Below are 16,343 nucleotides of genomic sequence, written 5' to 3' on the forward strand. Positions count from 1 at the left end.
TAATTTGGTATAGCGTACTCAATTCGGATGTGATCGGTTTTACGAATTTTGCCGATGCGACATCTAAGTTGTGTCGTACTATACTCAATTCGGATGTGATCGGTTTTACGAATTTTGCCGATGCTACATCTTAGTTGTGTCGTACTATACGTGTGTGCAACAGTAAAGCGGGGGTGGTCACCGATGTTGACGACGGGGTAGGGCGGCGGCGGCGCGTGCATGGGGTGCGGCGCGGGCCCGATGCGCCGGTCGCAGCACGCCGGCCACAGCGGCAGCACGTAATGCCCTGACGCCAGCAGCCTGAAAACAACATATAGTAAAACACAAATTAGATGTAGCATCGGAAAATGCAATGGAAGGAAAATAAAACCGATTACTGCCGATTTAAACAACCAATAGAAACAGCTTTCTATCGCGCCATTCGACGCTATTCGTCGCGTCAGAGAAAGCAAGTGCATGTAAATCAACGCGTCAAATTGACGAATATATTAGGTCATATGATATTACAAGTTATTACGTTTGTTAATATTATGTGTTAATTATATTTTGGAAACAAACAGTGCTTTTAATAATTATAAATGTTGTACATAATTAATCCTTAAACCAAAAAACAGTTTCCTGTGACAATTAATACATAAATAACTTTCAGAGTGTCGAAAGCATATTAATAATTACTATTATAGATTATACATTATCATTATAAATATTAAAATTAAAACTTTAAATTAAATTAAATATGTCAGAAATATGAGTACATTTGTCTTATCAACAAACTAGCCAGCTTCTATCAATATGGCATGTAAATTACGAGATTGCATAACAAATTTTATAATAAAAAATTTAGTAGTGAAATTCTAGTACATAATAAGATCAGAATCACAGAACTAACCCATCATAATCAAACATCTGTATCGAAGTCCAACCCAATTCAACTTGTTCGAACTGTAAGTCACCATTCCCCTCGCCCTCCTTGTTGTTCTGTTGGTCGGCTAGCAGTTGGTCGTCAGTTCTTTGCGTTCGACCATACAGAGTCAACACCAGTCGAGTCTCACGAGGTAACGTGTTGATTGGTACATCTTCTAAATTTAGCCTGAATTAAAATTATATATTATATTTTTCTGGAGTACTTATAAACACACCAATAACTTGATAGATTGTACACATTCTTACCAAGTATCAAATATGATCCTAGGGTAAAATCCCCCGCACTCTATTTTAGATATATGCGTCACGTGTAGTGTCTTCAACGGTCGAGTGCCGTAGTACGCCTGCACGTGGAACAGATACTCGTCGTGGTTCCAACACAGCGGAAGACTGTGGACTGCCTCGATGCACAGTAACAAAGTCTCCGTTATTGTATGAGCTGGGACTGCCTCTATAAAATAAATATACAAATCATGTCATCTATATTATAAATTAAATAAAATAATTTTATTTCATTAATAAAGAGAGGAAAAAGTGGAGGGGGATAACAAACAAAACAAACAAAAAAACAACAGCCTGTAAATTCCCACAGCTGGGCTACAGGCCTCCTCTCCGTTTGAGGAGAAGGTTTGGAACATATTCCACCACGTTGTTCCAATGCGGGTTTGGTGGAATGCACATGTGGCAGAATTTCTATGAAATTTGTCACATGCAGGATTCCTCACGATGTTTTCCTTCATCGATGAGCACGAGATGAATTATAAAGATAAATTAAGCACATGAATCAGCGGTGCCTGCCTGGGTTTGAACCCACAACCATCGGGTTAAGATGCACGCGTTCTCACCACTGGGCCATCTCGACTTAAGAGGGGGATAACGCTTATGATAATTTCTTCAAGTTCGCTGCTATACGTGGTACAAAACTGTCGTTCCATACATGAGTGTTTGGGTATCGGGCACTCACTGGTGGGCTCGGCGGCGAGGCCGGCGTCCTGCAGGCGGAAGTCGAGCAGGCGCGCGCGCGTGTAGAGCGCCAGCAGCGCGCGCACGGCGTCGCGCACGCGCGCGCACTGCTGCGCCAGCGCCTCGCGCGCGCTCGCGGCGCGCAGCGACACCGCGCAGTACGGCCCGCTCTCCGCCTGGATCTCCGGCCGCATGGCGCCCGTGCTCTAAGGACGACGACACACTAACCCGTGGTAACCCGTACCATGTACGGTAGAGCGCAAACCGCTAATCATTTTATCAGGATTAAGTACATTTTACCACACATACAAGAGAGAGAGAGAGAGAGAGAGAGAGAGAGAGAGAGAGAGAGAGAGAGATAATCTAACTTTAGCTGTTATGTACTAAATAATCTGCTCTGTCTAAAATTACATTAAAGCTTTAAATAAAAAAAAAAATTATTTGTTAATATTCGAGGATACATCCAATTGAACCCTATTAGAGAAAAAAAGTACAACAACAGGCACAAGGGGAAGACATATAAGATGTTACGACGATTCGGAGAGCATTGACTATGTATGACAGGAGTGTCATTCAACCCTTGCAATGCCAGTGTTTTTAGGCAAAAGTTGAGCGGTTGTCAACTACATGTGGTCCAATCTGGCTGGCGTCTGGCTTGGCCACAAGGTGTACCTGCGCGGTGCATGCCTGCGCGTAGGCGTTGAGCGTGTGCGTGACGTGCAGCGTCTCGACGCCGCCGGCCAGCGCGCAGATGGCCTTGACGGCCTGGAACACGGCGTTGGGCGAGCAGCTGCCCTCCGCGCTCACCACGCCCACGGCGCGCGACAGCTCGCCCTCCAGTGTCTCTGCCAATCGAGAAATGTGTCGACATATATTATTATTGAGCTGAGATGGCCCAGTGGTTAGAACGCGTGCATCTTAACCGATGATTGCGGGCTCAAACCCAGGCAAGCACCACTATATATATGTGCTTAATTTGTGTTTATAATTTATCTCGTGCTCGACGGTGAAGGAAAACATCGTGAGGAAACCTGCATGTGTCTTATTTCATCGAAATTCTGCCACATGTGCATTCCACCAACCCGCATTGGAACAGCGTGGTGGAATATGTTCCAAACACTCTCCTTAATGGAAGAGGAGGCCTTATCTCAGCAGTGGGAAATGTACAGGCTGTTACTTTACTTTACTTTTTTTTATATATTAAATAATACTTGTTCAAAGAAAAGTATACAATAATGTGAATACTGGAATGGAATAGATTAAAACAGATTGCGTTTCAGTTTTTCCGTGACCTAATTGAAAGGTTAATTTTAAGTACAAATTATACCGTCAGCACAAAAATTATTGAGTAGAAAAAAAATCGAAATATCGATCGAATCGAAAATGAAATAAATTCATAATTCAAGGTTAATTATTTAACAATTTAAACATCAAATTCCCGCTTAGTCAATTGTACAATACATAACATCTATACCATCCTTAGATCATATATTAACATCAAAAACTAAACTATACGAGTATATTTAAAAAAGTCTACTCACCAAGTAAAATGGAAAGATTATCGAACGACAGCATCGGCATAGAGCCCTGAGTGGGTATCAGATCGTCCAAAGTGAGGTGCGAGTCCCTCGCGTCGTCTCTCTCCGTCCTGGCCAGCGATGTGTCTTTGCATTCGGACAAACACAGACGGACGTCTTTTTCTAACCGTACACATTCACGTATATAGTCATATTCACTGAGCGAACTGCCTGGCGTTAGGTATTCCTTTGCTCCCCAAACCTAAATATTCAATTCAATTAATAACATAATATTTTACAAAATAATTACACTATACATAACTTGAACAAGTTTTGAAAAAATTTTTTAAGCAAAACTGTCTTTGACTTATAGATTTAGCTACACTTTGAACTTTATTAAAATTAGGTTTTTAAAATAATTAAACGATACTTTACCCGCAACATATACTCAGACATGTCTTCCCTTATATCCTCATCTAGAGAACATACCACTGTTAATATCACATGCTCCACTGTTGACTCAACTGAAAACAAAACAATAACAGCAATATTATATATGTCAAATTATTCACCGATCCATTTAGGCAAAGTAAAAAGTAAATTAGTGTTTAAAAAAAGAAACAACCCATTTTAATAAAAACTAATGAAATATCCAAGCAGAATCTCAAGCTAAAATCAATTAAATTATTTCCTATACATTATGTTTACATCAATTATATAAAAAATATTCATGTTACTTTTCTATAATGCTGATTAAGCATTTACTTGTTCTCAAACTTTGAACCAACATAACTAATTTGTAAATTCACTTTACTAATTTGTAAAGAGCTGAGATGGCCCAGTGGTTAGAACGCGTGCATCTTAACCGATTATTGCGGGTTCAAACCCAGGCAAGCACCGCTATATCTATATATGTGCTTAATTTGTGTTTATAATTCATCTCATGCTCGGCGGTGAAGGAAAACATCGTGAGGAAACCTGCATTGTGTCTAATTTCATCGAAATTCTGCCACATGTGCATTCCACCAACCCGCATTGGAACAGCGTTCCTCTCCTTAATGGAAGAGGAGGTCTTATCTCAGCAGTGGGAAATTTACAGGCTGTTACTTTACTTTTACTCTGAAATTCACTATTGTACTACTACTACGACTACTATAAGTGTACTTACCATCGGAGGTAAAAATGATCGGCTCGTCGGTGTGGGAGTTGTAGACTAGAATCTTAATACTAGTGTTAGGTGGGTACCTCCCGCCCGATCGCGCCGCGATCACGTGACCCGGGTTAGTTTTCTCATCAGAGTGAACGAATTTTTCTGTAAATAAATTTGAAAGTGAGCAATACATTCAATGTTTACGTAAAAATTATAGAGTATTTTTTTCAGTATTCATACTTACTTCTGACATCGAGGACCATTTTTAAAAACGCTTTATGCTCGCTATCGTAATTCTTGGTACGTGTTTTAACTATGCAGTCGTAAAGTTTATTCTGAAAATAATATCATATTACACATCGCTGTTTGATAATAATTATGCGATTTATCCATTTCACAATTTTCCTTTCTTTTAATAATTTCCGCCGTACGACAAACAGTATAAGTCGAAATAAAACTAGCTATAACGGATTTGAATCGCGTATATTAATTATTTTTAACATCCCGACGATTCGAGCACTTTACAGTGTTCGTGGTCACGGGTAGACTGAACTACCCGTGACTGATAAAACTAATTAATATACTGACTGTTGAAAATAATTAATATACGCGATTCAAATCCGTTATAGCTAGTTTTATTTCAATATGTCATCGCGAAAATTTAAGACAACATTAACAGTATTGACGACCTCCATGGTCGAGTGGTGTGTACACCGGTTTTCATGGGTACGCTACTCTGAGGTCCCGGGTTCGATTCCCGGCCGAGTCGATGTAGATTACCATTAGTTTTCTATGTTGTCTTGGGTCTGGGTGTTTGTGGTACCGTCGTTACTTCTGATTTCCATAACACAAGTGCTTCAGCTACTTACATTGGGATCAGAGTAATGTATGTGATGTTGTCTCATATTTATTTATTTTATTTTTATTTATAGTATGTCTTATGATTTGACTAATGGCCAATGGCGCTTGGTGCGCGTGTCACGTGGCACCCGTACCGTGGTGGGGCGCTTGGCGACGGCGGGCACTTCAATGTGTCATCGCGAAAATTTAAGAAAATATTAACAGTATAAGTCTTATGATTTGACTATTGGCCAATGGCGCTTGGTGCGCGTGTCACGTGTCACCCGTACCGTGGTGGGGCGCTTGGCGACGGCGGGCACGCTGGGTATGTTCTTGGGCGGCGGCGACGGCACGGCGGGCGCGTCACGCTTGGCGGCGCCGTACTGCGGCGCCTCGCGCAACTCCGTCTCGCCGTACAGGAAGTCCAGCGGATCGTACTCCTCGTACACGCTGCTCGAGCATTCGCTGGGCACGGCGTAGTCTGATACACACACACGGACTCATTACACGAATAATTTCATTGTCTTCAATTTAGAACTTTAGCTCTGATATTTGGAAATCATATTGGTCTATAGACAAATATAGAAGTCGTTGAATTTACTTTTGTATTTTACAAATTTACAATTCGTGGAAAAACCTAATAATTCATTATAATAATTAAAATATTCTGTTATACTATTGTATAATTAATTACTCATATTAATTATGAAGGTATTAATACTTGAAAAGAAAGTGCGTTATTTACGTGGTAGCATACAAATATAATTCACAATCCAGACATCACAAAAGCAATACACCCATCTAGATGACTTTATACAATTACAGTGACCAACTAAATGAGGGTGACCGAGTGAGGAATAAAACAGCAAAAACAAATTCACAAGGAACATCAAACACTAAATGAATTCCGTGAATGTTATTGACGCCATATTTGTGTAAGACCCATTGAGTTAAATGGCAAATTTGTTATACCGATAAATATAGTAGAATCATTTAAAAACAATTTTAGTGTACTTATTGTTGAAAGTTATTATACTTCTTCGTAGTACAATTTTCTTTGGTATACTCTATTCCAACCGTATGAGGAGAAAAGCTAAACAAAATTGACAGCATATTGACGCGATATGATTGGTCGAGAGCTTGATTAATCTAAGACATTCATGGATTTGCGAAACTGTTATCGTATCTTCGGAAGTAAAATTGAAGTGAAAATAATTAGTTTAGTGTAACTGCTAGCGCGAAACGGTGATTTTTGTCACGGTGACTGTTTCGTCACTCTTGTCAAGTCCGTGAATATGTTTGCAGGTGCGAGCACGTTACGACGTGACAATTGGGTGACATTTGTCAAGTTCAAGCCCGCGACGAAACAGTCACCGTGACAAAAATCACCAGTGCGCGCTAGTTCTAAAAGTGTTGTATTATAAATAAAGATATAAAATTAATCATAAACAGATAGTGAACATCGTTCATTATAAGCAAATCGCATGAAATACGAACATTTAATGTTTGTTTAAATTTATTCCTACTGCGATTGGAACAGACCATACGTAAACCATCAGTCTACCATCAGGACTAGTAAACCAAATAAGTACATATTTAAATATTTTTCGCAATTAACTTCATTGAATCATAAAATTTATACTCAACGCGTTTAAAGATAACATAAAGAAAACCATATGCTTTGTGTTATGGATAACATAATATACAATATAACATACTAGTGATCTGCCATCGAGCTCTTCGAGTAATGAAATGAGACACAAACCACTCACCAGGATGATTCTGTTCAGTTAGTAGCGGATCAAACGCCTCTAACACACTGACTCTTACGCTACCTTGCCCAGTTGACTTTCGACCACCGAAATCGATCAGATTCATCGACTTTGGTAGACTTTCCACTGTATCGCTCGACTCGTTCGGCTGTAACATACAATTACAGTGTAAACTCTTTATAAACGATAAACTCTCTATAAAGTAGAAGTGAGCACGACTTGTTTGGTTTGATATTGATACTCTCTATAACGATACAGCTATTCTCTGTTACGAAGAAATGTGTTCATAATTTTAGACTGTAACTATTTATTATCCTGCTCACCCAAACATATCTAATCTTCGAAGCATAGAGTTAGCATTTTTCGCTGCTAATACAATCAGTATTTTTTTAATTAAGATGAAGAAGACGATCGATTGGACGAAACCGAATCACCACCAATCGGACTATATGTGTAAACAATAATTTATGAGCATATTTTATCTATTTCGATTTCGATTCGATTGATTTGGTTGATTTTTTTTTTTTGTTCATTCCATATAACTCTATAACGTCAAAAAATGCTCAGTCCCTTAAGTTTCGTTATAACGAGTTTACACTGTATTTGAATTTATAAAAAAAACACTATACTTATATTATAAGTGACATGCGAAAATAAGTCTATTACCTCTTCACGCTTAAACTGCTAAACCGATTTCGATCAAATTTTGCATTGAGTAAGTTTAAGTTCCAGGAAAGGACATAGACTAGTTTAAAATGGTGGTTCGACGGTTCGTGTGCTTATAGGCAGCTCAATAAATTTCGACCTAGCAACGACGCAGGCTCATCTAGTACGAAATAGTATAATTTATAAAATCATACCCCAGAACTGACTTCCGGTTTCTTCGTAGCGTTGGTGTCAACGCTGCCTTTGGAAGGTTGGTTCTTCAAAACAGGTTGGACTTTAACATTATTGTTATTATTCGCATTTTGGCTTTGTGCTGACTTTGGCGGATACGTCGGCATTTGATTTAGTTGAGGGTATAGCGAAACCGGTCTCGGCGGTCTCGATATTAAATTCGTAGTGTTGTAATTGTATGTCGGGGGCTGCGAATGATTTTGAGGGTATCCCATGTAAGGTGTCGGAGTTGCCATCCTAGTCTGCGTGTAGGGTATCGTTGGAGCGTACATTGGTGGATTGGTAACAACATATGTCGGTGGTTGGTCGTGCTGTCCCGCCACTGGAGGATGGTAGGCATAATTTGGAGCCGGTGTGCCAATTGGTGTTGGCATCCCGTAAGGACTGGCAGGAGGGTATGGGGGATAGGGCGGCATAGCCGTGTAAGGAGGGGGATAGTTGTAATTATACTGAGCATTGTAAGGATAGCCCGGTCGTTGGTTATACTGATTATTCATCGTCGTTGACGCGTCTGGAGTATTCAATGTGAGATCTTCAGTTTGTTGACCCAATCTACAAAAATTATAAGTCTGTAGAATATATACTTTCAAACAACAAAAATAAATTAATCAGTTGCCTTCGTACTTGCTAATTTGGTCGATGTACTCCTTAAGGGAGGCATGGGAATCCTTTGGAGGAGTTTTACTTGTAGGACTTGCAAATGATATCAGATCACTGCTAGTGGTTCTGGTGGGACTGGTTCCCGTTGACCTTTGAAAAACAAGATATTTATAAGACATATATTTTGTAGATTATTAATATATACGGTATAACACCAATAGACAATTTTATTCACAAATTAAAACGATACTCATTCTATAAATATATATTTAATCTACACTAACACAGACAGCATATACTCTAATCAATACTACATTTTATCATCACTTATCAAAACAAACTATTGTGAATCACAACAATTTATATAAATATAATTGCATAATTTATATATCACTTATTAATGATGCATATTTCGAAACAATACGAAGTTATGATTTAAAAAAAAATAATACCTAGAGCTTTCCGAGTTTGAAGTTCTTCGTGGAGGCTTACGAGGGGGGGGCGGTAAAGCGGGCGGCGGACCGTCACTCTCGTCTCGACGCCGTACACTGGCGGCGCCCGTGTCCCGCACATTATCTAAAAGATGACATTAATCCGATAAAATAAACACCAATCACCAAAGAGTATTATTGTATACATTTTTTTTTTACTTTAACCTTTAAGTACCGACGTGCATTTTTTGTAACGTTAGTACCGACGTGAGGCCTGAGAGGCCGCGTATATAATATCAGTTTTTTATATCAAAAGTATGAGTTGAATATTTTTCCTTAGATTATGTTGAAAACTAAAGGGTTTTACGCAAAAATAAACATAGAAATAAATTCTACTTTATGAAACATGTAATTTTAACACAATAATATTATTTGCCTTCAATTTCGGGAAAATTTTAGACCATTCGATATAAAAAATCAAAACACAAAAAATACTCCTTTCTGAATAGCAAAAAATAGCATTTCTAACTTATGACTAATATACCTCTTAGATAAAAAATAATATATTGTCATAAACCTTCTGAATAAAAAAACATCCACAGTCCAACTTCTCCTCAAATTTTAAGCCCTGCCAGGTCACACTTGTTTAGCGCACTACAAACAAACGTATTTATTACACGAATAGTATGCATAGATCGATTTTCTTTTGAATTTAGGTTGATGTGAAAGAAAATATGAAGCTGAGGAGACACAATTCTTGACTTCCACAGCTTCAAGTAGTCTTGCCAAACTCATTCTACGTACACTTGCAACCTTAGGCTACAAAATCTTTGCTTTATAATTTCTAATACTAACTGTTGACTTTTTTTACAAATATATCTCTATCACAATGTTTTCCCGTATTAATATTATTTAAAAGATAAGAATTGACGCAACTAATATCTAAAATTCTGTGAAAATTGACATAGGCCACCGTCTTGCTCGGCGACTGCATGTGTATCAAATTATTTATCTACACCGCCTTTCATAGAATTATAAAAAAAATATAATTTCTGTCTTTACTGTTTGTTTCGTCGTTATGAAGCATTAATTAAGTTAAATTGACTGCTTTTCCCTTCTTTGGAAAATGAGACCAGATCGTTAAATCCTTTGTAAAAACCAAATAAAGTTATATATACCTAATGTTAGTAGGGAAAAACCCTGGGGGGTATTTTTTTTAATTAATTATTTTTTTTTAATTATTTCATTAATAGGCAGAAGTCCCTGGCGTATCTATAGTTCATAATATCTTTAAAAATAACATATTATTTAGAATATAATTTAATAGAAAAACTTACGTTAGTACCGACGTGAGGCCTGTGAGGCCGCGTCGGAATTTCAAAAGGTGATTACTCACCAAATATGCCCTCTACAACAATATTCCCTGTTCCAATATCAATGAAGGCGCTAACCATGCAGCTACTGAAAAGCTGGATTCGATATTGTGCAGGGAAAGGGGTAAACTAGCAATTCGTATACCTGTCGGGGCCTGTGAGACCGCACGTCGGTACTTAAAGGTTAAGATAAAATTATCTATAAAGCTATCTAACATGTATTTTGTGGCAGTTATCTGTGTTTTATCAAACGAACATTACAAATTTCGATTTCGGATATAGTATTAATGAATGTGGGTTATTTGCTTTACAAAGGAATTGTTTTGAATTATTTTTAATCTGTGTTTCAAAAAAAAACATAATGAATACAATTTGATAGAATGATAGTAGCTGTCATATTTATATATTTAGACAAAATAGATAAAAATAAAACTTATTTATCCATGTGTAACACAGTGTATTAAAGATTTTATACAGGGCAGTATATTAAATTTTAATAAAAAATACTTTTTTTATTAATTACACTCATACAACAATTTTGTTTCAAAATGAATATTGAATTGTATAAATAAAATTATTCTATATATCAAAGACAACTAAACAAATATATTACATATAAAACCACCAAACACTACCAACAATCATATTTTTTAATAAATCTAAATAACAACAATTTAACCAATATTGTGCATTTATGTTTATATACCCCAGATAAGCACATATTATAAGAATTGTAAAAGTTACACTGAAACATGTATTTTTAAATTACATATAATTAAATAAACTGCTATTTATTTTTACTAGCTATACAATTAGCTATAAACAAATAGTAATCATTACTATGATGAATAATTAATAATTATATATAATGTTATCAGTATTAATTAAAAGTCCCTATATGTGTAATTGACTCATATGCAGCTATAATAATAATTATACACAATTATTGCCAATAAGTATATTTTATAAGAACACTTCCTTTTAAGAGTGAAAGATATACTTGAATTTATTCCATTTAGTTTATAGAATTGATAAAGGAATACATTTATTACTCGTTTACAGGATTTCTGAAATTTCTGAATATTTGTTATGAACATAATATCCACACAATGTCAACTAAACAGCATGACAAATATATTTATAATAATGATTAAAGTTTTATAATTTTTTTTTTATTCGATAATTTTCAAAACATGTTTTATTTTTTATTAATATTAGATCCTTTTTGGTTGCATGAAATGGGATAAATAAAAGATGTATTATGCTTCAGTGGTAAACACAGTGTTAAGAATATCTTAATGATATTATTATATTTTTTTTAATTCATTTAGAAATCATTATTAAACCCATTAATGAATTCTACATTCGACCATTTATTCAAGTTTGGTGTTTTGCATGTGACAATGGTAAATCATGTATAAACTAAATAAACATACAACAACACCCATTGAGTAATTGATGCAATTGTTATATTTATTGACAAATGCAATACTAATATTGATAATGTGGTCTTGATCAATTTTGGCCATGGCATTCAACCAGCCAACTATGTAGGACATATTAAAGGGCACAAGTGTGTGCAAACTTAGATGCTTTCACTATTCACCCACTCGGATTATTCGATGGGACAGTAACTCGGCCACAACTAAAATGAGTTTAGGCGCATGAATTCTGGGCATTACTGAGAATCTTAACATTCCCAGGTCAAGCTGTTAAACATAATATGTTTAACAGCTTGACCTGGGAAGTGAAAGCACACATCAGGATCTGCATCTTTATATCTAGTCAACAACGCTGTCAATGCAACTTTGTCATCACTATTGCATGTCCCTTACTCAAAGTATTCGGAGTACTAATGTGAAAGTCACCCACAACTTAATCAAACCTTAAATCCTAAATATCCTATATTACTATTTGTAACTTTTTAAAGACAGTTCTTTTTATGATGAAACAATAAAATGTGTAGTATAGGTACACTATACTGGAAGATGCATCACATATAATTATAACATATTACATTGCCAGTTACATTATATTCTTTTTAAATCAGTTAATTTATAAAAACATTAACTTTGTCTTTTTCCATTTAAAACATTTACAAAGTAGTAATATTTATTTCCTACCTACTGCAATATTATACTACTAACTGCTTATAAATTGAAAATATAAGTTCATAACTATTTATAATAAGCATGCACACAGAAAAAAAAATAAAAATTATTAATAAATAAGATTTATCTTCTCTGTTTTGAGTCTACAAGTTCCTTTTTCTGCCTACATTTATTATATATTTATATTTTGCTTTTCAAAAAAGATGAATAAATGCCACCATTGAGCATAGAACATTATTATTAGTAAAGATACATTTTGTTAAGTATTCAATTTATATTAAATATACATATTAACATGTCTACTTATTATTTTTTAATAAAAAATATTTTTGTAATGTAATTATCAAAATCTATTTTCTATTTGCTTTATAAGTAATATTATGCATGACATGACATGACATACATGTTTTATTATCTTCAATTTGGAATTAATTATTTGGTTTTATTTTTCTTACATATATATGATGAATGATTAATCAATCAAAACTGTTCTCTTAAAAAAACATACCTTTGGTCAAGCAAAGTAATATAGACAATAATAATATATTTTTTTAATAAATTAATTCATGTTTTATTTTCTCAGCAATGAAAAATATATTACTCTCAATTCTTGCAAGCAAATTGTGTAAGGTTAATGAACTTAACTTCCTTTCAGATTGACAACCTTGTTATCAATTATAATGTGCTCAATTGGGCACATTTCAACAATACAATTTCATCTCATTCCCCTTTCAATATGACTAAACAATTTGTTTATCAAACAAAAGTTATTGTTTCAAATGGATAATGTATTATATATATAATATTATATGTGACATAATTAATCTGATTGTTTACAACTGATGTTTCTAGCTTTATAAGATATATATTAAAACAAATGAATCTGTATGTAAAATAGTTTCAGTTTGTCCACTTCAAAAGATAAAAAAGGAGATTTGTTTACGTAAATTGTTGGACGCCGGAAAACAAAACATTTACTTATCTACACGTAACAAAAAGTAGTTAATTCGTATGTAAATTGTATATTTAAAAAAGGCCTTGGATAATCTTATCTTATGGAAGTCATGGAGTAAACAATATTACGTCAGTTACCTGAACTCGATAGTTGCTTCTGCCTGCGAAATTGCTCCAATGCCAAACTTTCTAAACTCAAAGCCTGGGCTTTTTCTAAGTCAGCTTCAAACTGCAGGTCGTAGTCAGACATTATCTGTTAGTCCTCAAATATCATCTATAAGATAAATCCAGAAAAAGAGTAAGAACAACAAAAATATTCATTGTTTTGATCATAACATATTTCTACACAAGGCACAAACACTAACGTATCTATTGAACAAACATTATGATAATTTATCTTCGAGTACCAATAGTTTAGCTTTTATCTTACCGAAGGCAACTTCTCGAAAGCGATTTATTTATTTTACTTTTCAAGACATTATAAACGATTGAATTTTGTTCAGCTGTGTTAACACTTTACTTCACTTTTCAGAGTTCAGATTCTCATCTTTTTCGCCACAGACAACTAATTACTAATCTATATAGAAATTTCATACAAATTAAAGGTATTTAGTATTTCTGTGCTCTCTGTACTAACCAAAAGAAAGAAATAGTAAATACTTAAGTATGGCCAATATTCATTACAATAATTTACAATAAATATTTTATAACAATATATAAAATATGAAAATATTATAAGTGAGTTTTTAAAATCTCTTAACATATACTAGCTAGCACTAGCAATAACTAAACGCTAACAAAAACGTCATTTTTATTCTGTGTCTGTAGTCTGTACAAATATTGTACGGCTGATAATTATTTTTATAGTTAAAAAAGGCACAGTGCAATTATTATTGCAAAAAATCACAATAATTGAATACTGTGTGATAAATAACGAAAACCCTACTCAGTCATTTATTGAAAACTTATGACTATCATATAAATTATCGCCCAATAGCGCGGCAAAACTTTGTTATTTTAAATACTGAAAGCAATTTGATATTAATGAAAAAGTCTTCGATATTTTCATATTTTCTGAATAAAATGGAAAAAATATATAGATATAATTATGATATAAACACATACATAAAGCAGTCTCTTATTAAGTTTATTAGAAAATTATTTAATTATAATTTTAGTAATCTTAATGAGCTCTTTGGGTGACTTCATTGGTTCTTTCAAAATTTTATATTTGATTGTGTATCGCATTCTTGAACCTGAAATTATTATGTCTGAAAACCACAGATGTGTACATTATATTTCTTTTTACAGGCAATCATCGTGTATACCTGGATCTGGTCGTTCTGATTTGTTTTTACTTCGTTTCTTTTTAATAATTCTTCTCTGTGAAGTACTAGCGACCTCTGAGGCATCATTTTTCAGTGTCATTTTACGGCTTTGTTTGGTATTCACAGAATTTTTTGTCACTAAGCCGATAGACGGCTTTTTAATTTTACTTGGTGATTTGATTTTAGAAGTTTTAATCGTATTTTTTGGACCATCTTGTATTTCCGATGTTGTTGCTCTAGCAGTTGTCGTAACATTTGTAGATGGGAGCATGCTTTTCGTTTTTTTTATGCCCTTTCTAAATTTAATATGTTTCTTTTTAATTTTCGGTTCTATTTGACGTGTAAGTGGGGTTTTTCCTTGTGCTGCCATCTAAAGATTAAAATGAGATACTTAGAAAATATTAGGTAGCCGTAGTTTTAACATGAGATAGTTATACCATACAATGTACGGGATAAGTAAAATGTACTATATTACCATAACACATAAATATATTTAATAACCTGTTCATAAAATAAATCATCTGCATCCTGACGATCGCAGAAATCCAACAGCTTATTACATACAGCTCTAAGGTTTTTTATTCTCTGTTTTTTCTTTTTTCCTGCTGTACATCGATCCATTTCATCCAATCGAAGAGTCCTACAATATTAAGTGCTTTTTTTAATATTTTCATTAACGTAAGTTTTTACAAAATTCAGGAATGAATTATTTATTATTCAACTTCGATTAAAATATAAATTATCATTATATGTAAGTTTAGGAAAGTAACTAGTAAATTATTAATATAGGTACTACTAAATATACATATGAATATCATAGGATAGTTTGTTCAAATTCTATTTGAACATACTTAATTATTTTGGGCTTGTTCATTATATCATCTTTTTCGTCGACTTGCATGGATGTATCCCAAATGTTTTTAAACAGTTTTCTGCGCTCAGCATAGCTCTCCTCCTTTGACAGAAGCTGGTCCATCATTCTGTTCATTTTGTTATTATATCATATTGTTTTTAAAACAGCAGCTATTAAATAAAACTGGAACATTATTCGCTATTTTTTCTTCATTTCATTTTTGTGTAACTTTTTTTGTATAATATTTTTGTATAAGACTTGTGTGGAAAATGTTTTATGTTGATACTGCCTTTACATTTTTTTATTTAAGGTTTAAGCTTTAGACTGTAATAGAATTTTTTGACATTTAGGTTACATAATGTTTTCATTTGTTTGACATTATATTTCATTTTCATTTGTGGCCTATGACACAATGCAGTTAAAACTATTCGAAAAAACAAAATACATTTTAATCATCTTTAAATTTTGGAAAAAATATTTTCGTACAAGTAAAAAGAGACTTAGGGCATGGGATATTTAAAGATTAAACTACAAAACAATTAACTGATTAAAACATTGAAATACTTATTCTAAGATCTCTCATCGCGATCCAAAGCAACAGGTTGGATTTCGTGACAGCCGACCTGCCGA

General features: G+C 34.3%; 2 protein-coding genes across 3 annotated transcripts in view; both read right to left on the reverse strand.

The window, feature by feature from the left end:
* The window catches only part of LOC124544196 (phosphatidylinositol 4-phosphate 3-kinase C2 domain-containing subunit alpha), a 30,213-nt gene extending 16,115 nt beyond the window's left edge, over positions 1–14,098 (reverse strand). Inside the window, exons 1-16 of one of the 2 annotated variants that reach the window (XM_047122656.1) lie at positions 13,963–14,098; positions 13,671–13,806; positions 9,116–9,239; positions 8,688–8,813; positions 8,027–8,615; positions 7,167–7,314; positions 5,685–5,875; positions 4,799–4,889; positions 4,573–4,716; positions 3,840–3,928; positions 3,429–3,666; positions 2,560–2,732; positions 1,889–2,093; positions 1,171–1,375; positions 890–1,090; positions 182–300 (exon numbers count right to left, since the gene is read on the reverse strand). In XM_047122656.1, coding sequence (XP_046978612.1) covers positions 182–300; positions 890–1,090; positions 1,171–1,375; positions 1,889–2,093; positions 2,560–2,732; positions 3,429–3,666; positions 3,840–3,928; positions 4,573–4,716; positions 4,799–4,889; positions 5,685–5,875; positions 7,167–7,314; positions 8,027–8,615; positions 8,688–8,813; positions 9,116–9,239; positions 13,671–13,782 — 2,755 coding nt within the window. In that variant the 5' untranslated portion in view covers positions 13,783–13,806; positions 13,963–14,098. The remainder of the gene's footprint in view (positions 1–181; positions 301–889; positions 1,091–1,170; positions 1,376–1,888; positions 2,094–2,559; positions 2,733–3,428; positions 3,667–3,839; positions 3,929–4,572; positions 4,717–4,798; positions 4,890–5,684; positions 5,876–7,166; positions 7,315–8,026; positions 8,616–8,687; positions 8,814–9,115; positions 9,240–13,670; positions 13,807–13,962) is intronic. The other variant, XM_047122657.1, reaches the window with a different exon arrangement.
* A 576-nt stretch (positions 14,099–14,674) lies between these two features.
* LOC124544200 lies at positions 14,675–15,968 on the reverse strand. Its single transcript, XM_047122661.1, has 3 exons — positions 15,712–15,968; positions 15,362–15,500; positions 14,675–15,230 (listed from the first exon to the last, which is right to left on the reverse strand). Exons 1-3 carry the CDS (start codon positions 15,846–15,848, stop codon positions 14,838–14,840), a joined length of 669 nt encoding a protein of 222 aa, XP_046978617.1. The 5' UTR covers positions 15,849–15,968; the 3' UTR covers positions 14,675–14,837.
* Between the last annotated feature and the right edge of the window lie 375 nt (positions 15,969–16,343).

Source organism: Vanessa cardui, chromosome 4 (assembly GCF_905220365.1).
Source record: "Vanessa cardui chromosome 4, ilVanCard2.1, whole genome shotgun sequence".
Taxonomy (NCBI): Eukaryota; Metazoa; Arthropoda; class Insecta; order Lepidoptera; family Nymphalidae; genus Vanessa; species Vanessa cardui.